The 18,825-nt window shown below is 38.3% G+C and overlaps 3 protein-coding genes across 7 annotated transcripts in view; 2 read left to right on the top strand and 1 right to left on the bottom strand.

Moving 5' to 3' along the window:
- Positions 1 to 360: 360 nt before the first annotated feature.
- LOC122667215 (40S ribosomal protein S15a-2-like) lies at positions 361 to 18,801 on the bottom strand. Of its 3 annotated transcripts, XM_043863459.1 has the most exons (5): positions 18,392 to 18,397; positions 16,250 to 16,257; positions 5,213 to 5,352; positions 3,391 to 3,551; positions 361 to 662 (listed from the first exon to the last, which is right to left on the bottom strand). In XM_043863459.1, the coding sequence occupies exons 3-5, from the start codon at positions 5,340 to 5,342 to the stop codon at positions 564 to 566; spliced, it is 390 nt and encodes a 129-aa protein (XP_043719394.1). In that variant the 5' UTR covers positions 5,343 to 5,352; positions 16,250 to 16,257; positions 18,392 to 18,397; the 3' UTR covers positions 361 to 563. The 3 variants fall into 3 exon arrangements, with proteins under 3 accessions (XP_043719394.1, XP_043719395.1, XP_043719393.1); XM_043863460.1 differs by lacking the exons at positions 16,250 to 16,257; positions 18,392 to 18,397 and adding an exon at positions 18,780 to 18,801 and having other exon boundaries at positions 5,213 to 5,348; XM_043863458.1 differs by lacking the exons at positions 16,250 to 16,257; positions 18,392 to 18,397 and having other exon boundaries at positions 5,213 to 5,387.
- LOC122667212 (F-box/LRR-repeat protein At4g29420) lies at positions 6,092 to 10,000 on the top strand. Its single transcript, XM_043863455.1, has 2 exons — positions 6,092 to 6,580; positions 8,980 to 10,000. The coding sequence occupies exons 1-2, from the start codon at positions 6,124 to 6,126 to the stop codon at positions 9,864 to 9,866; spliced, it is 1,344 nt and encodes a 447-aa protein (XP_043719390.1). The 5' UTR covers positions 6,092 to 6,123; the 3' UTR covers positions 9,867 to 10,000.
- The window catches only part of LOC122667211 (NADP-specific glutamate dehydrogenase-like), a 34,799-nt gene continuing 31,866 nt past the window's right edge, over positions 15,893 to 18,825 (top strand). For all 3 annotated transcript variants that reach the window (XR_006333775.1, XM_043863453.1, XM_043863454.1), the window contains exons 1-4: positions 15,893 to 15,908; positions 16,025 to 16,676; positions 17,720 to 17,849; positions 17,960 to 18,161. Coding sequence is in view for 2 of the 3 variants with exons in the window: in XM_043863453.1 (XP_043719388.1) it covers positions 16,136 to 16,676; positions 17,720 to 17,849; positions 17,960 to 18,161 (873 nt within the window). In the remaining variant the exon portion in view is untranslated. The remainder of the gene's footprint in view (positions 15,909 to 16,024; positions 16,677 to 17,719; positions 17,850 to 17,959; positions 18,162 to 18,825) is intronic.

Here is an 18,825-nt window from a genome sequence, read left to right as displayed (position 1 = left end):
TCCTTTTAGAGGCTTAAATTAAGCCAAAAAATTAGTTGTAAAGACTCCCATCCCTCTTACGGGCTTATTGAAATGTTTGCATTTTTGTTGGATTCAAATATACAGGAATAACTCGAGTGGGTTCTGGCCTTGAATTCTGGTGTCGCCTTGATCGCCTAGACGACGCCTTATCGCCTTGTTGGTGTCGTCTTGCTTTTTTACCCCCTCGCCCGCCTTGAATCGCAGAGGTGCCTTAATAACTATGCTTGTATTAATAACTAAATCAAAATGCAATTATTTCCAAGAACGAAACACTTGTTATGCTTAATATCTTTGCTTTGATCTGTTTTTCATTCTACCCTTCACAAATTACCCGAACAATAAAATCCAAGTTTAGATATCACCATCAATTTGCAACAAACTAACATCATCATTTTGCATGAAAATCAGAGCGCATGTTGTGAACATGAGAAGCTGACCTTTATCAGAAGCATCAGTCTTCTCCACAATGACACATACAGAACAGTCTCTCTCTCTCTCTCTCTCTCTCTTAATTCCCATCCAAATGAAGATATGAAGGGTAATTAATGAAAATAACCCAGAACCTGACCTCCAACATTTTGTCTAATGGCCTCCTCATGATCCAAAACACCATTGGGAGTAGTAATCACGACGTAACCCCACTGCATAAGGGAACGAGTGTAAAGAAAATAAAGTCATTCATCCTTTTTGTGGGGAAAAAAATAATACTAATAATGATAATGGACCATATTTTCTAAATACTGAAAACAGAAGAAGATAAAACTGTTTTTAGAACTGGGGCCATCAAGGGTATGACACCCCATTTAATCCATAAACTTGCTACAGCTTAATAGAACCAAACCTAGGATTTCCTTCCAGAGGAGGCAAACATGGGAAGAGCTATACACTAAAATTTCGTTCCACCCTTGCTACCAATGCTAACACCATATTTGCAACAAAAGACACGTGGTATGTTTTAATAATTTGTGGTACAAACGTAGATTCTTAACCTAGAACCACTACTAAACTAGTGGTCAAGGTCCTGTTGTAGTTGTGGATGTGTTGGAAAGCATTTGGTTTGAACGACAAAACAAGCACTAGGATACAGATTTATAGTTATACATTCTATACATCTACTAGCAGCTGTTCTTGTATTGTTTGGCCTTCCACAGAAATCTACCCATTAAGAAGTTATGATAACTGAATTGGGGTAGTCGCTGATCTAAAAGATCCAATCCCTGGTGTAATATTAGTATATCTTGAGGAATGCTAGAGATATAGACATTTATGGTGCACAGGTCCTTTGAACTATAGTACAGAATGGATCTCACTGTTTTACATGATGTGTTCCTTCCTATTTTGTGGACCTTATTGAGAAAACCTACATACTATACAATCAGTATGCCTAGTATCTCCCTACCTTGCATAGTATGAGACAATATTATTTTAAGTGTAGGTTGTTTTTCTTTTTTTGGGTGAGTTGCCAATCAAAAATTTTATTATGGGAATAATCAAAGCCCAAATGCAAGAATCAACTATGATTATCTTCTGTATTATCTGAACATTATTCTGTTTGAATGAAATGATACTATGCTTACCCAAAAGAGGGGGGGGGGGGGGGAGGGAGGGGAAGGGGGGAAGAATTTACAACATAAGGATCCCACACCCAATAATTAGAGAATTCCAATATCCTTAGGGAAGGACACATCATATTTTGCTATGTGGTGGGTAGGCCCAATACATGTATAGTGGTTTTCTTCTTTTTAGTCAATAACAGTAGTTGGGTATATAATTACTGAACTCTTTGTATTATATTATATATTTATATAGGGGAAGGGTTTGCTGCCCAATCACGTGGCCCCTGCACCAGCATGAGGGGGCCAATAAGAGAGCACGCAGGGGCATCCAACAGGAGGAGCAGGGCAGTCATTTTACCCCCTTGTCTGTGGGTGTAGGGGAACGTGACCAGGCAGTCTTCTTTTTCTCATTTATATATTAAACACACATACACACGGACACACGGGGCAAGGAAAGAAGGGGGGAGGGGGACAACTATTTAGTTTAAAGGGGAGGGATCTACACACAGCCCACATGTATTGACATCTCCCATGCCAAGCCAATGGGCGTACCAGAGGGAGTGTTTAAAGATTCATACACCGGGGGGGGGGGGGGGGGCACATGGTCAGGGAGGAAAGAGTGTGTCACAGGGCTTGTGTACATCGTTTCTCCTTAGTTTAATATTTCAAACATCATCAATGTTGCTCAGTCTCACTAGAGCGGACTATTCAAATTCAAAGTAGACAGTACAAGCTGCAATTAGAACCAACAGAATCGAGTTGCCTGTTACGCAGATGAGGATGCTGAGGAGGATGTGTGGCAAGACCAGGAGAGATAGAGTAAAGAATGTTTGTATTAGAACCAAATTGGGAGTTGCAGCAATCCAGGCCAAGCTTTGTGAGAGCCGCTTAAGGTGGTTTGGTCATGTACAAAGGAGACCCATCGATGCACCAGTAAGAAAGAGTGACCAGATTCAATTGGAAGGAACTAAAAGAGGTAGGGGCAGACCTAAAATGACTATTGGGGAAGTGGTAAGAAAGGATATGCATATGGTAGGGCTCGATCCTAGTATGACCACGGATAGAGTTGTTTGGAGGTCAAGGACCCATGCAGCCAATCCCTTGTAGGGGGATGTTCCTGGGATGCTGCTTTGACCAATGCTTAGACTTTTTTTTTTTTTTTTTACTGCTATTCTTTCTTTTATTGTCTTGACCCTCTCGGATCCATGTAGCCGACCCCATTTAGTTGGGATAAGGTTATGGTTGTTATTGTTGTTGTAGAATCGAGTTGCCTGTGTAATATAGATGATGTTCTCCTCCATATCCAGCCTAAATGTAATGCATTAATAGACATAATCAAATCGAAAATTATGGATTCAGAGCACGAGCTAGGCCATCTCAAGACTCTCAGGGGCACAAACATACAGTAAGGGCTATATAAATCACAGATTCAGAACTCAAATTAACCCATTTCAGTGCTATCAACATACAAGAAGGGTTGTATCTACTTTCTTTGCACCTTAATTCATTTCTTCACTAGAACATTACTTTTTCCTACTTGGATACAATCAATGAAAGTATGCAAATATGCCAACATATAGAAATTCTCTAGGCTATATACTAGTCATATATCTGATTGATTGGAAGTTGGAAGGTTGTAACACCTTATAAACTATCTACTATTAAAATAGTTAACTACAATAATTTAAACAGGTTCTTCAGGTTGTGAATCACTGAAGATGAAAGCATAAGTATAAAAGATAAAAGAAAAGGAGGACACAAGGTTAGTCTTAAAAACAAAAAATAAAAACATAGCCATGATAAGGAAACCCACCTGATGAGTTGGAAGCATACGTATTCTATAGGCTTCAATGTCATTGGCTTTGATATCTTGCCTATAAGTGAGTGCTCGACAATCATTTATCCTGCCTTGGAGTTCAACGGTTATCCTTCCTACTCTATGTGGGTCAAATACCTGAAAATCTTTGATATAACCTGGAAAGCAGAATGAAACAAGTCAGTTTAAAACCTCAAAGTTCTAATAGAATTTGAAAAAAGCGGCACATGGATTGCTGCCATAGATAAACATGTTGAACTGAAAGTCTAAACATAATTCAAGATCAGTAAAGGACAAAAACGAAAAACCTTTATAAACTTAATTGAAGTCAACAGAGCATTATTCCAATTACTTGGGGCAGCTACATGAATACTCTTTTTCTAAGACAATCAAAACAAGTCAACAAGGTTAGTTACACTACTAGGGGTCAAGAATGCAAATCCGGTTCACCAACATCTGGATAAAAGTTTTTCGTTGGCTGCAAATCTGACATTAGGTTTCCCAAGAGTAAGACAGAAACAGCAATTGGCAACTGGTGAGAAGCAACAGAGACAAACTTGATGTCTATGACTGATATCAGGATTTCTTTTCCTATTTTTTTTTTTTTTGGGGGGTGGGGGGTGAGGGGGGCTTTATTAAAATCACCATAGTATAACAGTTTGAACCCACCAGGGCAAAGAGATAAACATTTGAATGAATAAATTCCACCAATAAGAAAAATGTCTCCACTTAAGTGCATGACTGTTTTTGTTCCAACATTGTAACGTATGAATGGCTAGAAACCCTACCTCAGAAACATAAGTTGAATTTGGCTGGAACAGTAGTTCATCTTTGGTCAGGAAGAAGTCCAAGATGGTGACCGAAACACAACAGGAAGATAGTCAGCAACACTCAAGAAAAACCTTTTATTTACTCTGTTCACTTTTCAGGCTGAAGCCAAGACTCCGACCTTAAGATTTCCATGATGAGTTTTTAGTTAATAGAGCTACAAAATCAATATATGAGAGTAAAGGTTAAAAATTTTAAAATTCAGCACTGATTTAATAGTTTTCAGTTCTAGAATCTTCTCAGGACCCAAGGAGCATCCGAGCATGTAACAGTCAACACTAATTGGATCTTCAAGATCGTAGAAAGGCAAGAAAAATTGCCGTGCAAAACTTGTAATCACTTCATCCGTTCACTATGACAATAATCGTTGTGTTATCTCTTTTACATTTTACATATCCCTCTTAAACATTTTGTTGGAGAAGATGCCAGATGTTGCAAACATTAGTGTCTTCTATGCTTACAAAGAATATAGCTGATCAGGTTCTATCTTACCCATTGTTCACTTTAATCAAAAGCTCTGATACCACTTTTTTTTTTTTTTTGGAAGAGGGGGGGGGGGTGGATGTTAAGAAAGCTTTGATTTCACCAATTCCCCAGTCATGTACAGAGTAGACTTCAATAATCCATGTCAATTCTGTGGTGTTTAAACAACTTATGAAAACCAACCTGGGGTACTTTTCCACTTACCAAACAAAAAAAAAAAAAAAAAAACTCAAAACAGAAATAACAGAAACAAACAAGAATCATCTAATCCTTTACCTGCCCATAACAAATAAGTGTTTATTTTTTCTGGGTAAATCACAACTAAAAAATGCTACTTCTATGTGAAACAAAAACGATAAAAAAAAATCAGCCCAATTTCATTCTACTGGAGCACAAGAGATCCGAAGAAGTATATAGCAGACAAAACATAATAGATACATTAGAAAGGGAGAGGAAAAAACTCCACTATCAAATTAATCAACAGTAGTAACAGATAGTGATAGTTTACCTCGATCTTTCATGATCTTGAGAAAGGAAGCCATAACGTTGGAGACAGGCTTCAGGTTTGCTGTTGCTTTTCCTCTTTTCTCTGCATTTACAATCGTTCTCAACGCATCATTCAGTATCCTCCTCCCCATCTCTCTTTCTCTCTCAACCCCTCTCCCACCTACAGAGATGCACAGACTTCAGAGTTCCAAGTTCTAATGAAGCTCTGATGAAGTCGAGGAACAAAGAAGGGTTTTGGTAGGGCATGGCTAGAAATTTTAATAAGCAATCAGGGGTAATTTAGGTATGAAAATAGTAGTTTTCTGACTTATTGGTCTCGTGACCCATGGTTTAAAAAACGGCCAGATCGGTAACGATATCAGCTGATACTGATCTCAATACTGATTTGGATCGATTGTATTGTCAAATCAAATGATCTCTCTGAAACAGGGGTAAGGCTGCGTACATTTGACCCTCCCCAGACCCTGCTAAACGTGGGAGCCTTGTGTATTGGGTACGACCTTTTTTTGTTTACTCAATTGGATTATATCTGGGTCCATAAGGGAGTCAATCGGTTTGATTCAATTCGGTTTTAAATGAGCGGTTTCAGTTTCGGTTTTAAATTGACAACCTTGGGATATCTTGGATATGTAAATTGGCCGGACCAGTAATTAAATAGACAGTTCGTTCTTATTTTAATTGGGTGGATCGGATTCGGTTCACCAGTCAGACCGTTTTGACACTTCATCATTGTACGTGAGGAATCAGCGTCGTCGTAATAGTACGCGCGCGTCGCGAAAGCAGTCGGTATTCCATCATCAAATCAGAATTTAAAGAATCTGATGCGAAAGAGAGATAAAGCAGTTTCCATTTCAGCTCTACTTCTGAAATCTGAATCAAACATTTTTTGTTTTTCAATCTTTCTCTCTCCACATGGACGAGCTTCCTCCAGTTTTAATTCTGGACATATTAAACAGAGTGAATGATTTCGCTGATCTAGCTCGATGTAGACTCTCTTCCAAAACCCTAAACGCCCTCTCCTATGATGTTCGATCTTTGAACCTCTTTTGCTCCTACGATCGGTACTTGAAATCGAAAGCACCTGGAACGAAAGATTTCGTCACTCCCTTCAAGAAGGTTATCAAAAAAGTTCTCAAGAATTTGAGAAATATTGAATCTGTCGCTATTGGTGTTGAGAAGCCATTTCGTGGGTTATTTGATGAAGATGATGGAGACGACGAATCTGATGATCTCTACCTTTCAGACGTCAATTTCGTATCAGAATGGCTGCCGGAAATTTCAGGAGGCCTGAAATCGTTATCGGTTTCTGATTTCTGGGCTCAGTCTTGCTGGCGACAGTCTGAGGTTCTCTCTCGAATTTCGTCATTCTGTAAGTTTAATGGGTTCCATCTCTCTTTTTTTGCATTCTTACCCAAAAAAAAAGGGGGGACAAAGTGGCGTCTTATTAAAAGAAATCTTTCTTTTTAGTATTATTTTATCAAACTTTCCAAATTGAAGTTCCCTAAAAAGATAAAAACCAGGGAAAAAGAAGATAAATTACACTAAACCAACTAAGCTGGAATTAGTCTGCACTGCACGGTGGGGAAAAAAAAGGAAACTAGAAGTTCTTTCATTATTTTAGTTTCTTAATCAGTTTATGTTATCTTATTGTTAAAGATTGGGTTGCGTTTTTCCTTTTCAGTGTTTGAGTTCTTTAAGTCTTCTATATAAGTTTGTAAGGGCTACAACCTTTACAGGAATTTGATTAATGAGATATTGGCTTGAGCCTTCTCTTTTAGTTTTTTGAGACACAGATGACTGTGAGATGCATTGCTATATGGTGAGAGACCAAAATAAGGTGAGAGGCTGTGGGTGAGAGACCGATTCTGAGAGAGTAATGTAGTCCTAGATAGGTAGGAGACCTACTTGGAGCCAGATAACAGGATCAATAGCAAAAGGGGTTGCTGGTTCGAATGGACAGCACTACGTTTTAGGTTAATTCTAGGGTTTAGGATGGGAATTTGGGAATGGGTCTTATATGGCTTTAATATGCAGGTCTAGGGGGTTATTATGGGATAAAAATAATTGGATTTAGGAAGGTTTTAAAATTCTGCAATTCTGGACAGAATTGAGTTGCAGGTTTTAGGTTTAATGGGGTGGAGGAATGGAGGGGTTGTAGAGGAGACTAAGGGCTAGGTTTAAGGTCGAGTGTAGGGAGAAGTGTGGGGGTTGTATGCTAGAAGTTTGGTTTGAAACTGATGGACAGATCTGAAGTTATGAGGGAGTTCTAGTTAAGGTAGGAGTTGCAGGTTTAATGGAGGTTAAGGTTGATGGATGGAGGGGGGTGTAGATTAGGTTAGAGGATGAAAAGGGGAAGGATATATGTAGGCAACTAAGATTACATACTGGTTTGATCTCCTTCAAAGGCAGCAGTAGCAGCTTGAAGAAGCTTGATTGAATAAGAAGAAGAATCTCCCGGTACTAGACAGACGCAAAGAATCGTGAGAGTCCACTCACAATAGCATCTTGAGATCCACAAGGCAACACTCACACAAAGGAGCAGTAGCAGCAACAAAGGCAGCAAGCATAAAGCTGAGTTTTTATTAATCAAAATTCGTATGTAATGCTGGCCTTCCTTACAAACTTATATAGAAGACTCAAAAATAGACTTAGACACTAAAAAGAAGTGGCCTAACCCTATCCCTAACCTATTAGGTAACTTAAACTGACTAGGAAACTAGAATACTAAAGGAAATAGACTCAAACGTGGCTGGACTTATAGAGTCCTAATCCAAGCCAACTTACATCACATGACCACTTAAATTGAACCAATTGGATGCAACTAATTTGAACCTGTTCAATTAAAAAAACATAAAAATAAACTAAGTATTGGGCTAATCCGGTATGCAACCTATGTACCTCTAGTTTAGGCTCATTAAAGTGGCCTAATACATAGAAAACCCTTAGGAACAAAGGCCCAACATGTATATAACCCAACCCTAGGCCTATTTCTAAAGAAATAATCCAATTTCTATGATGAACCTGCAGCATCAGAGAGACTACCTTATCTTCTTCTTCTTTCTATTTTTTATGTTTTTATCATTGTTCTGAAAATTCCTGCAAATCTAAGAACCGATCAAAGTGTTTACTGTTGGTGGACCTGAAGTTTGCGATCCTCTAGTGGACTGGTTGTCACTTGTGATTGGTCTACATGAATAGCTGCAAAGTACAAGCTAAAAAGAATGAGTTTTATGACTTTTGATCAATATACCTACTAGAATTCCCCTCCCCCAAAGGAGATATGAGCATGAAAACTGTACTATATGTACCATATTCTGCAGAACAAATACCAACTCATATACTTGGTGATTGGTTTAGAAACATTCAAATGCACCTACTTAGCACATTTAATCAGTAAGTCTACCTATTTGGTTCATATTACCGCAAAATTAGATTCTGGATTTCGTATTTGGGGCCAAAACTCAGGAGGCGGATGTCATTAAATGGTTTTGTTCAGTTAAAAACATCCATACGTAGCTTGCTTAGAAGCATAGTTTTCTTCTAAGTAAACATATGCTTGGGATGGAGTACTCAATCTTGTCTTTGGGAATAAAATCAATGGCTCCACAAGTATATTAGTGGACCACAGGGCATACAAGGTGGACTGGATCATCCATTTTGAATTCTGATAATTCAATTTCTGTTTGATAATGGCAGATTGTTCTCTCGTACTGTATAATGACCGAACAATGTAAGCTCTTTACTGAAGTCTGTATATGCATTTTGCAGGTCACGTTCTTCTTAAATTAGAGCTGAAGAATGCTTGGCTGTCAGTGGAGGGCTTGAAACCAATGCCAATGCTCACAAGTTTGACACTCGAATATGTAAGATTAGATGATGAGGACCTAGAAAAGGTGAACCAATGCTTCCCCTCTCTGCAGAATCTTAGTCTTATTGGGGTTGGAGGGCTTAAAGAACCTAAGATACATTTCTTGCAACTTAGAACTTGTCATTGGACAGTATCCAATGCTCCAATCTCTTTGACTATACATGCCCCTAACCTTACTTCACTCAAATTGAACTGTGTCAAACCAAAGAGTCTAGTTCTTGAAGCACCATTGCTCTCTATACTCTATCTTTGCATTGAAGGAACAGATAAGTTTGGATTGGCATGCTTATCTCATTTGAAGTCACTTCACATTGAAACTGCTGATATTTGCATCCTTGGACAGCTGTTTCAATCTGGTAGAACAGTTGAAACTTCGGTGGTGGATTCATCTAAATGGGATGAAATAGTTGCCGTTGGTGGAGAGGTTGGCTTTGGAGCTTTGTCAAGTGCTTTTCCGAATGTTTGTGCTCTTGAATTGGGACCTAGGTCATGGTCAGCATTAGAGATGTCTTTTCATATGAGACGCTTGAACAAGGAGAGTAGAATGAAGGATTTGAAAAAACTGATGGCATATTTGAGGTTATCGGAATTTGGAGTCACATGTTCATTCATTTCCTCTCTACTGGATCAATGCACCAACTTGTCAGATGTGGCGCTGCTCATCCACCGTGATGTCAGTTTTGATGTTGCATGCCGACTCAGGTCCAGGTGTGTGAGAGATTTTCCTAGGGTTGGGTGGAGATGGGGTTTTTGGAAAGAAGAAACAGAAGATATTTGGGTCTCTTAGCAAACATGTCCAAAGGAAGAAGTACAAAAGGTCCCTCATTTTTGTACAGGGATATTCTTAGTTAGTTTCTGTAAGCTTGTTATTGAAGAGCCCCTCGTGTACTGCAATGGCTGTTTATAAGCACAGTACTGTAAATTTATAACACTAGATGCAACATCCAACAGGTTGGAAACTGTCTCATGAATAATTTCTGTTGAAGATAAGCACAGTCAAAATCTGTGAATGGATGACCATCAAATTCTTTGGGGGACATGAGAGGATCAGGATAGTCAGGTGGTTGTACAACTGCATATATGCCCCCTCTCTTTTTTCCTCCCCCTTTTTCATGTATCCAATAAATGTGGAATATGTTTGTGTAATTGTTTATAGATACCCAAGGGACAAGTGTGTGATTGAAATATATGATAAATGATGAATAAATGTTTTTTTTATGGACTAATATTCATATTTGGAATGCTTCTCACTTTCTCAGGCTTTGTAGGAAATGATTTTGAAGCCATCTACACATCCCTTGCCTTGGAACTCCACTTACATTCTCTCACAACTTGTTTATTTTGTCCATACCAATATTTATTGTAAGAAAGTGGATAATAGAATTTGTTTCCTTTTCAATACACTTGCTGCTAAAGCTTGTAAATCTAAAGTTCTAGTTTCTACTTCTAAAACTCTGAACGATGTAATTACTCTTTTCTCTTAAAAGTTATTTTTCCGTTAATCAAAAAAAAATGTTTGTTTTTAGGAAGCATTGTCTTCTTTTTCTCATTTCATGTAAGATAAATGAGCAGGTTTCGGTATGGGCTATATCTGTGATGGGGTGGCTCCATTGGTGCCTAACTTTGTGAACTGTTGTTGATGTTCCTCTGTACTCGTGTGTCAAGTTAGCAATGTTTGGATTTTATCAAGAATGATTTGAAAAGTTTCTAAAATGGTTAATTTTTTTTTTAAAAGAATCCTAATCATAACCTAGCACTTCTCTTAAGCCTCTGCTGGAGAATGTTAAAAAATCTTCTTCTCTATGGGGTCAATTTTTGAAAGCAAAATACTTTACCACCTCTTCTCTGATTAAGGCTTCTCTGCATAGAAGCTGTTCCAAATTTTGGAGGGAAATTTAAAAATCTTACCTGCTTTTAAAAAATTTCACTGTTGGAGGATCGGTTCTGGTACTTTGGTAAACATCATGACGGATTCGTGGATTCCCCCATTACCTTCATTCTCCATCTCTCAGCTTCCAACTTCATTTACCATGTACTCCAAGGTGGTTGGTGATTGGAATGTTTCTCTTATCTCATCAATCTTCCCTTCTGACATTACCAAAGCTATTCTCAAGGTGAAGATCTCTCAATCCTTCACTAGAGACGAAATATTTTGCCATTTTTTCGGTAACTGGTAACTTTTCCACCAAAATTGCAGCTTCTGTTGAAACTTAACTCTAATTAATCCATCCCCCTATTTCTTTTCCTTGGAAGATCATTTGGAATTCACCCAAAGTTTAAGGTATTTCTTTGGAAATGCTGTCACAATGGTATCCTAACTCGAGCTTATATTAATAAATGCTTTCCAATACAGATCATCTGTATTCTTTGTAAAAATGCGTAGGAATCTTTGTGGCATCTCTTGTTTGAATATCAATTTTCTAGGATAGGATGGTTTCGTTTGCTTCTCCTATGGGTTTAAGAATTTCCTCTCTTTCGGTAAATACGGTAGCCGGTTTGTTTTCATCTTTATACAGTGATGATTTTAATAAAAGCTTTTTTCATTGATTTTTGGAAATTATTGCTTTTGTTTTGTAATTTATTTGAACTGAGAGGAACCATGTTCTACATGAAGATGATCAACCAAACCCCTATCGAGTGCTTTATCATGTAAACCATTGGACTGCAACTTTGAGCCATGATGCATTCAAATTCTTAGAGGAAACAACCCAATTAGGGGATATATGACTCTTTGCCCACATCCCCTATCCTCATTTCAGTTTTTTTTTTGGACAGTCAATATTAATAACTAACGGAAGTTACAATACCAACACTAAGGAAGGTGGTTGGGCATCTATCTTCTTATATATTGATGTGGAGAACTTTATCTTCTCTTTTGACCATGATCTAATAGATTCAGCAGATGAAGCAGAAGGAAAGGCTATCGAACAAGGAACCAGGAAAGCAATGCACAAAGGCATCAAGCGCTTAAGCATCTGTACAAATTCGGCGAACATGGAAGCATGGCTAAAGAAGGAAAATTTTCACAAATGGCCATGGCAGCTGTTTCATCTACACTATAGTATCTCTTCTCTTTTGGATACTTTTGAATCAGTTAATGTAATAAAGGCTAGTAGAGATGTAGTTAAGACAGCTCATGTATTGGCCAATAGGGCTAGAACTAACAAGTGCTCTGACTTTACTAAGTTTTTTAATTAAATGTTTCTGTTTTTCATAATAAAATGAAAATCTTGTGGATCTATCGTTCTTCATCACATCTATGATCGGTGTAGCGATACTTATGTTTACTTTGCCTCATCAAATATGTTTGATGGTTCAGTTGCGGTGGATGCAATATCTCCTTGCATCCACAACAATTGAACCATCAAACATATTTGATGGTATTAAGAAGTGGTCTTTAATTTCTTGGAAAATCATGTGTCCATCTAAAGCTTTGAGTGGTCATGGTTTTAGGAGCAGTGTATGTCATAACAAAGCCATTATTGATCAAATTAATCAATCAGTGATCTGTGGGCTCAAATTAGCCAACTTGTTTTATGATTCTCAGGAGAAAAAAATTTACCTCTCCTTCTCCTCTCATATTTTTAATATTCCTAAATTACCCTCTGACCCCTCTCCTACATCTTCTTCCCTGTTTCGTAAGCCCTGTAAATCACCACCATCCTTCACTACACAAATTTCATTGATCCCCGATCACCACCCTCTGCATCTCCCCTCTCCCCGGATCCCAAACTCCTCCTTCCTCATTCCCTCTCACTTCTCGTTCGCATTCTCTCTTCCAACCATTTTGCAAACTCCTTCCCCACCAACTCACCACCCCTACTCCGATCCCTAGCCTCTGCAACTCCTTGTCCCCACCCCCTTGTTGTTGGGGGCAGGGTTAATGAATCTTTTGCCATTGGGTTCAGTCATATTTTCTCCTTTTTTCCCTCCTCATTTTCTTTCTTTATATATATATAGCACTCGACCTAGCTACTTAAATTTAGGATTAGATTTACTATTTTAGAAAAAACCATGTTAGTTATTAAGCAAGTATATTAGTACAAATGATCTAAATAGAAAGAAATCGGGCATCGGCCGGACGGGGTTGAGTGTGTAAAAGCTTTCCAACATGTAACCTTAAACTTACCAAAAAAATTGAGAAGATCTTTGCCTTATCCATAATGAGTCATTTCGAGAGAGACATGTATGGGTCCTAGATCCTATCTAGGTGGCGACTCTTTTACATAAAAAGAATATTTTAGGCTACCATTAAGAAAATCATCGTCATCGTCTCCCTCCTTATCGTAGTTGCCCGCCAATCCGTGGAGTGACAAGGAAGAGAAGAGGGAAACCTTGCTATGGGATGGAGGTAGGAATGAACCCCATTATTGCTACTTACACCAGAGGGCAAGTTTTAGGGAGGGCACGGGAGGGGGGAGGGGGGATAGGGGCAACAGGGGGGTTGGGGTGCATTGGCAAGACGGGGTAGTGGAGAGGGAGAAAGAGAGGGAGAGCCTAAGGGGAGGAGGAGGGGGAGTTAGAGAGGAATGAGAGAGGGAGATGGGACCGTTGCAATGGCAGTGGTGGGTGGGTGATGCAATGATAGCGGAAACAAACAGTTGAGATGCTTTTTGTCAAATTCGATGGTTAATAAAGTGCTAGCATGCGAGGTTCCATTATACTCTGCTAGTGTGTTCATCATTTTCATTTCTATTGGATTAGATCTTGATTTATTGCAAAGTAAAAAAACAAAAATGAGATTCTATTATGGAAGTAAATAATCTTGCATTTATTGCTAGAATTAATAGAAAAAGAAAGAATCAAAATTGATTGATATCATTTTCAAAACAAACGAAAAGGAAACAAAAGATGAAACATAAATCATGGATCAATTAAATCCTTTTATAAATATCAATTAGTCTGCCATATTTTTTCTTGATAGATAAATAATGAGCTGGCTCCATGTGCTTTGTTTCATTATTTTCCTTTGATCCAGGAGCGATATTACATTAAGTGGACGAAGTGGCTTTAATCCATTATTCACAACAAATCGGATTTTTGTCAAGATTAATCAAAGGATCAACATACATTTATTCGGTCAATTCATTAATGAACAAAGAAAAATCTTATCTTGCACCAAAAAAGAAAAAGAAAAATCTTATCTAGAGGAGTGAATAGATTGACTTTGAAACCATCGATTAATTAATATTTCATTAAAACAAATTCTTTTATTATTATTATTATTATAGATCTACTACCAGAAATTCAATGCATAATCTCAACATTCTATCTACCCAAAACAAAAACAAAAAAATTCTCAACATTCAATGAGTATTCCAATGACCTGGCCCAATAGGAAATTCCCAATTAATTGGGCCTATTTGATATCCCAAAAAAAATTATGTTGATATGTTCAGAGGACAACACAATGTTCATAAAACTTGGGATTGGATTGACAAGATCAACCAAGCCAACACAGCTATAGATGATGGAAAATTGACCTAATACTAATTAGTTCCTCCAAAACTCTAAAAGTTGGCCACAAATAGCATCAGATTGGATTTGTCGACCGATTCTAATCCTGAGTTGTAAAATATTTTTTTTCCAACCTGGTGTGTGGGGTGGGGAAAATTATCTCCTACAATTCCCTGTCCGGCCTAGTTTCCTAGTGCCTGTAATAAGAGGGGGATGGACTCTACCCGGGCAGAGTGTTCGGGCGGGGGTGGAATGATCATTGCGCCCCCCTCCCCTTGTTAGGGGCACTAGGGAATTGGACCGGGCAAGAAATTGGAGGGGATAAAGATCCGTGGGGCAGCGGTGATTTGGGATGAGGATGGATCAGGTTCTTATACGGCCTTAGTCACATAAATAGATGCATAGATGGAATCCACTCTCTTGGATTCCATCTATGCGACTAAGGCCCTACGAGAACCGTTCTCATATGAGATCCTGATATGCCTTAGTTTGGGATTTGGGAACATGGTTTTAGTGCACGATAGCAGAATGGGTATCGGCAACACGCAAAATCGATACAATACTAATACAATATCGACCTGGATCGGCTATATCAAACAAAATTACCCCTAAATTTCCTTAAAAAATGAGTTTGCTAACCATTTTACCCCTTGTCCATACTATGATACCGATATGATATCGGCATGGTATCAGTATTGGTGAGTAGCAAAACCGGTACCGATACCTAGAGCCATGTTTGGGAACGAAAGAAAAAGATTGTTGTTGTTGTACAAGGCAAGGTAAAAGGCAAAGACGGCACAGGCCCTGGAAGGTATAACTTAAGTGGTTACCATTTACACGTGAAACAGGGCAAGATAACCTGAACAGGGCAAGCATCGCACGGGTTCTTACGATAAAACCTACCATAGGCATCGTCATCACTGGCATTCTTTACCGTCTCTTTCTACAAGAAAAAACAGATATTGATTAGAATTATACTATACTATAACACTGTAAATATACTACTTACGTATTTCTGGAGACCTATACTGCATGTATGAAGTACGATTTGAGTTCCTCACAGCCCCTTAAAACTCTTTATTTTAAGTTTTAACCTTTCTAGTCCTTTTTGAGTTCCATCATCTGTGAGACTCACAGGTCTCCGAGAGATCAATTTGTCCCAAAATCTTGACAAACCGAAGAGAACAGGTGAATCTAAACAACTTTCGAACCCCTATGGTACACCGTACATGATCAGAATCGTAGTCTGGAGTTTTCTTCTCTGAGCAAAATTACAAATGAGGTGTTCAGAGTATAGACTGAAAATAAGAGTTGAAACTTGAAACTGCAAATCCTTGGTTTGCTCGTCTCTTTTCCTTCTTTCGATTAGGAGGTATGTATTCGTGTCTGGTTTCATGGGTAGTCATGAAAATTCCATTTTTTTAATTTTATCTTCGGGTTTGACATTCAGGGCTTAATTTATTGTTGTTTTTTTTTTTTTTTTTCCAGTTTTGGTATTGCGCACAGTCGTAGTTTACTGGAGCTGTGTAGTGTGGTGTGCGGAGAGGATGGAGGGTTTTGTGACGTTGTGATGAATGCTGATACCAGTAGTGTTTAGGGATGCATTCGGCAATGGATGATATGAACTTGCTTCAGCAGGCTCAGAGGCATCACTTGATGGTGAGGGAAATTGGGGAAGAGATTGATTTGGAGATTGGGCCTGGAGATGATGACCCTTCTTTCTCTAACGCAACTCTAATGGGAGTTTCACCACGAGAACCATGCACTGAAGAGCAGGAAGAGCAAAAGCAGCTTATCTTGGATTCTCAAAACCATAATGAACATCAAGAGTCGCCGAAGACACAAGCGACTAAAAGGAAGAAGAAGGTGGTCAAGAGGTGGAGGGAAGAATGGGCTGACACCTATAAGTGGGCCTATGTTGATGTTAAGGAGGGTACGGCAAGGATCTTTTGTTCTGTTTGCAGGGAATATGGGAGGAAGCACAGGAGGAATCCTTATGGGAACGAAGGAAGTAGAAATATGCAAATGAGTGCACTGGAAGAACACAATAACAGTTTGCTCCATAAGGAAGCTCTTCGGCTTCAGATGGCCTCCAAGGATAAAATTTTAACCGTTACTGACAAACCCATTTATGTTAAAGGTCAGTTACAGTCTTCATAAAAAAATATTCCACTAAACAAATTTAAATTTTTGGAAATATGATAAAAATTTGTCCTTGGTCATCTAAGTATGCAGACTCACTTGATACACAGACACTTCCGAATGCATGGATGATTCTTTTCTCCCTCTAATCCACTTATACTAGAGTGCAAAAAATATATACTAGTTGCAGGAATTTTTCTTTTAACTCAACCAATTATCATAAAGATGTTGAATGTAAGACTTGTTTAAGAACATGAAGTATAATGTTGCTGGCTGAAGGAGTTCCTTGCATTCAAACCTTGGCATCAAATCAATTTGAAGCAGGTTATTTATCAGCTGGTCTTAGGAGAGAATTTGTCCCTCAGTTCAAAACATAGAAAACATAGAAGCGTAAGCTATGGTTATTTTTATTACTTGTTGCATGTCAATTCTTTTACAACACAATTATTTCTTCGTTAAATTGATTATACTTTGCTGTGTTCTCTCATTTCCCATACGACAAGGGTTTGGTAGATTCTTTTAGAACAAGATGAAAGGAAATGAAAAAGAAGATATAAGTATCATTTCCTGAGAGTAAGTAACAACTGTGGGTTCTGCCTCAATATACAGAGTGATGGAACTTGCCATAGATCAAATGTTCATATATCTTAGTAGTCACTGCACATAATATTCATCGTGTGGAAAAGTTGGTTCTTGATTTTTGATTTTATCAGCTACTGAAGTTTAAAGTACGACCCTTTCTCCTTATCTGTGGCTGTTGACTGTATAAATTTGATATCCAGGAGAATTATGGTACAGTTATTTGAATATTTTTCTGTTATTTTCCCCTTCAACTGAAAATTTGAATGTAATGATTGAGTTAAAGGTTCTTGTGAATTTGATGCTTCATTTAAAACCCTTGTACCTTTCTTAAAGTTTAATTGAATTTTTTTTAATCAATAATCGATGGTAGTTTAATTGGATTTTTTTTAATCAATAATCAATCTTTTCCACTGAATTTCTTTTTATTGACTTGTCTGGGACATGCTTCTTGAAATAAAGCTCTTATGTCAAAAACTGCTGGATCAATTGTTGAAGCTGTGTTAAGAAGGGATCCTCATGAGGTTGAGTTCATACAGTCTGTGCAAGAAGCTGTTCATTCTTTAGAACGGGTGATAGCAAAGAATACTCAGTGAGTAAACTTGAAGGAGTAATGTACTTCAATCAGGACTTGTTCATCTGACGTAAAACAATTTCACAGTAAAGGCTATGCAAATCTTATTTGACTATCCTGTGTTTCAGTTATATCCAAATCCTGGAGCGCTTATTGGAACCTGAGCGTATGATTGTCTTCCGAGTTCCATGGGTTGATGACAGGGGAGAGACACATGTAAATCGAGGATTTCGGGTTCAATTCAGCAAAGTCGTTGGTCCATGTAGGGGTGGTCTTCGTTATCATCCATCCATGAATTTAAGTATTGCCAAGTTTCTTGGGTTTGAACAGGTATTGTTTATGCTCAGTGCTCACCAATCTCATTGATGCATCATCCTTGGGATCCCCTCTTGCAGTTGAGTGTTCAAACTTAAAAAAAGGGCATACCCAGTGCACAAGGCTCCCGCCACTGCAGGGTCTGGGGAGGGTATGCAGCCTTACCCCTGCTTTCGCAGAGAGGCTGTTTCCAGACTCAAACCTGTGACCACTTGGTCACAATGGAGCAACCTTTACCGTTGCACCAAGGCCCACCCTCTTGAGTGTCCAAACTTAAAGACTCAAAATTTCAGAGTACCCTCATCCTTCCTATTGTAGGTTTTTTGGTTAGTTTTATTTGTTCTTTTTCTTTCTTTTTGACACATGTTGATGATAGAGGCTTTGACTACGATGTTGGGTAGGAACTCCGTGATGGTTGTTTTGAATGTTGGAATAACTATTGTAGTCTTTTACACTTTACAGTAGAGTGGAGGTCCTTAAAGATTAGTACTTGAGTTGATTTAGTTTGGTTTCCTTACCTGTTTATTACTAGAGACAAAATATTGCTTGTTCTATCTTTAACTTTACTCCAAATTCTTGTCTTCTTTTCAATGAGTTGTCGGTTTTGACCTGGGTTCTTATCTAATTCACTTTCTCTCTCTCTCTCTCTCTCTCTCTCTATTTCCTCTATAGAGGAATG

The sequence above is a fragment of the Telopea speciosissima genome, chromosome 7, assembly GCF_018873765.1.
Source record: "Telopea speciosissima isolate NSW1024214 ecotype Mountain lineage chromosome 7, Tspe_v1, whole genome shotgun sequence".
Classification (NCBI taxonomy): Eukaryota; Viridiplantae; Streptophyta; class Magnoliopsida; order Proteales; family Proteaceae; genus Telopea; species Telopea speciosissima.
The sequence above is the reverse complement of the archived record's forward strand: the minus strand, read 5'-3'. Positions and strand labels throughout refer to the sequence as shown.

What these genes read in the sequence shown, in the direction of transcription:
- LOC122667215 (XM_043863460.1), bottom strand. Translation starts at nt 5,342, where the DNA reads ATGGGGAGGAGGATACTGAATGATGCGTTGAGAACGATTGTAAATGCA. An exon ending in CAAGATCATGAAAGATCGAG is followed by an intron (nt 3,552 to 5,212) that starts GTAAACTATCAC and finishes TCTGCTTTCCAG; the next exon opens with GTTATATCAAAGATTTTCAG. An exon ending in GTATGCTTCCAACTCATCAG is followed by an intron (nt 663 to 3,390) that starts GTGGGTTTCCTT and finishes TCCCTTATGCAG; the next exon opens with TGGGGTTACGTCGTGATTAC.
- LOC122667212 (XM_043863455.1), top strand. Translation starts at nt 6,124, where the DNA reads ATGGACGAGCTTCCTCCAGTTTTAATTCTGGACATATTAAACAGAGTG. An exon ending in CTCTCGAATTTCGTCATTCT is followed by an intron (nt 6,581 to 8,979) that starts GTAAGTTTAATG and finishes TGCATTTTGCAG; the next exon opens with GTCACGTTCTTCTTAAATTA.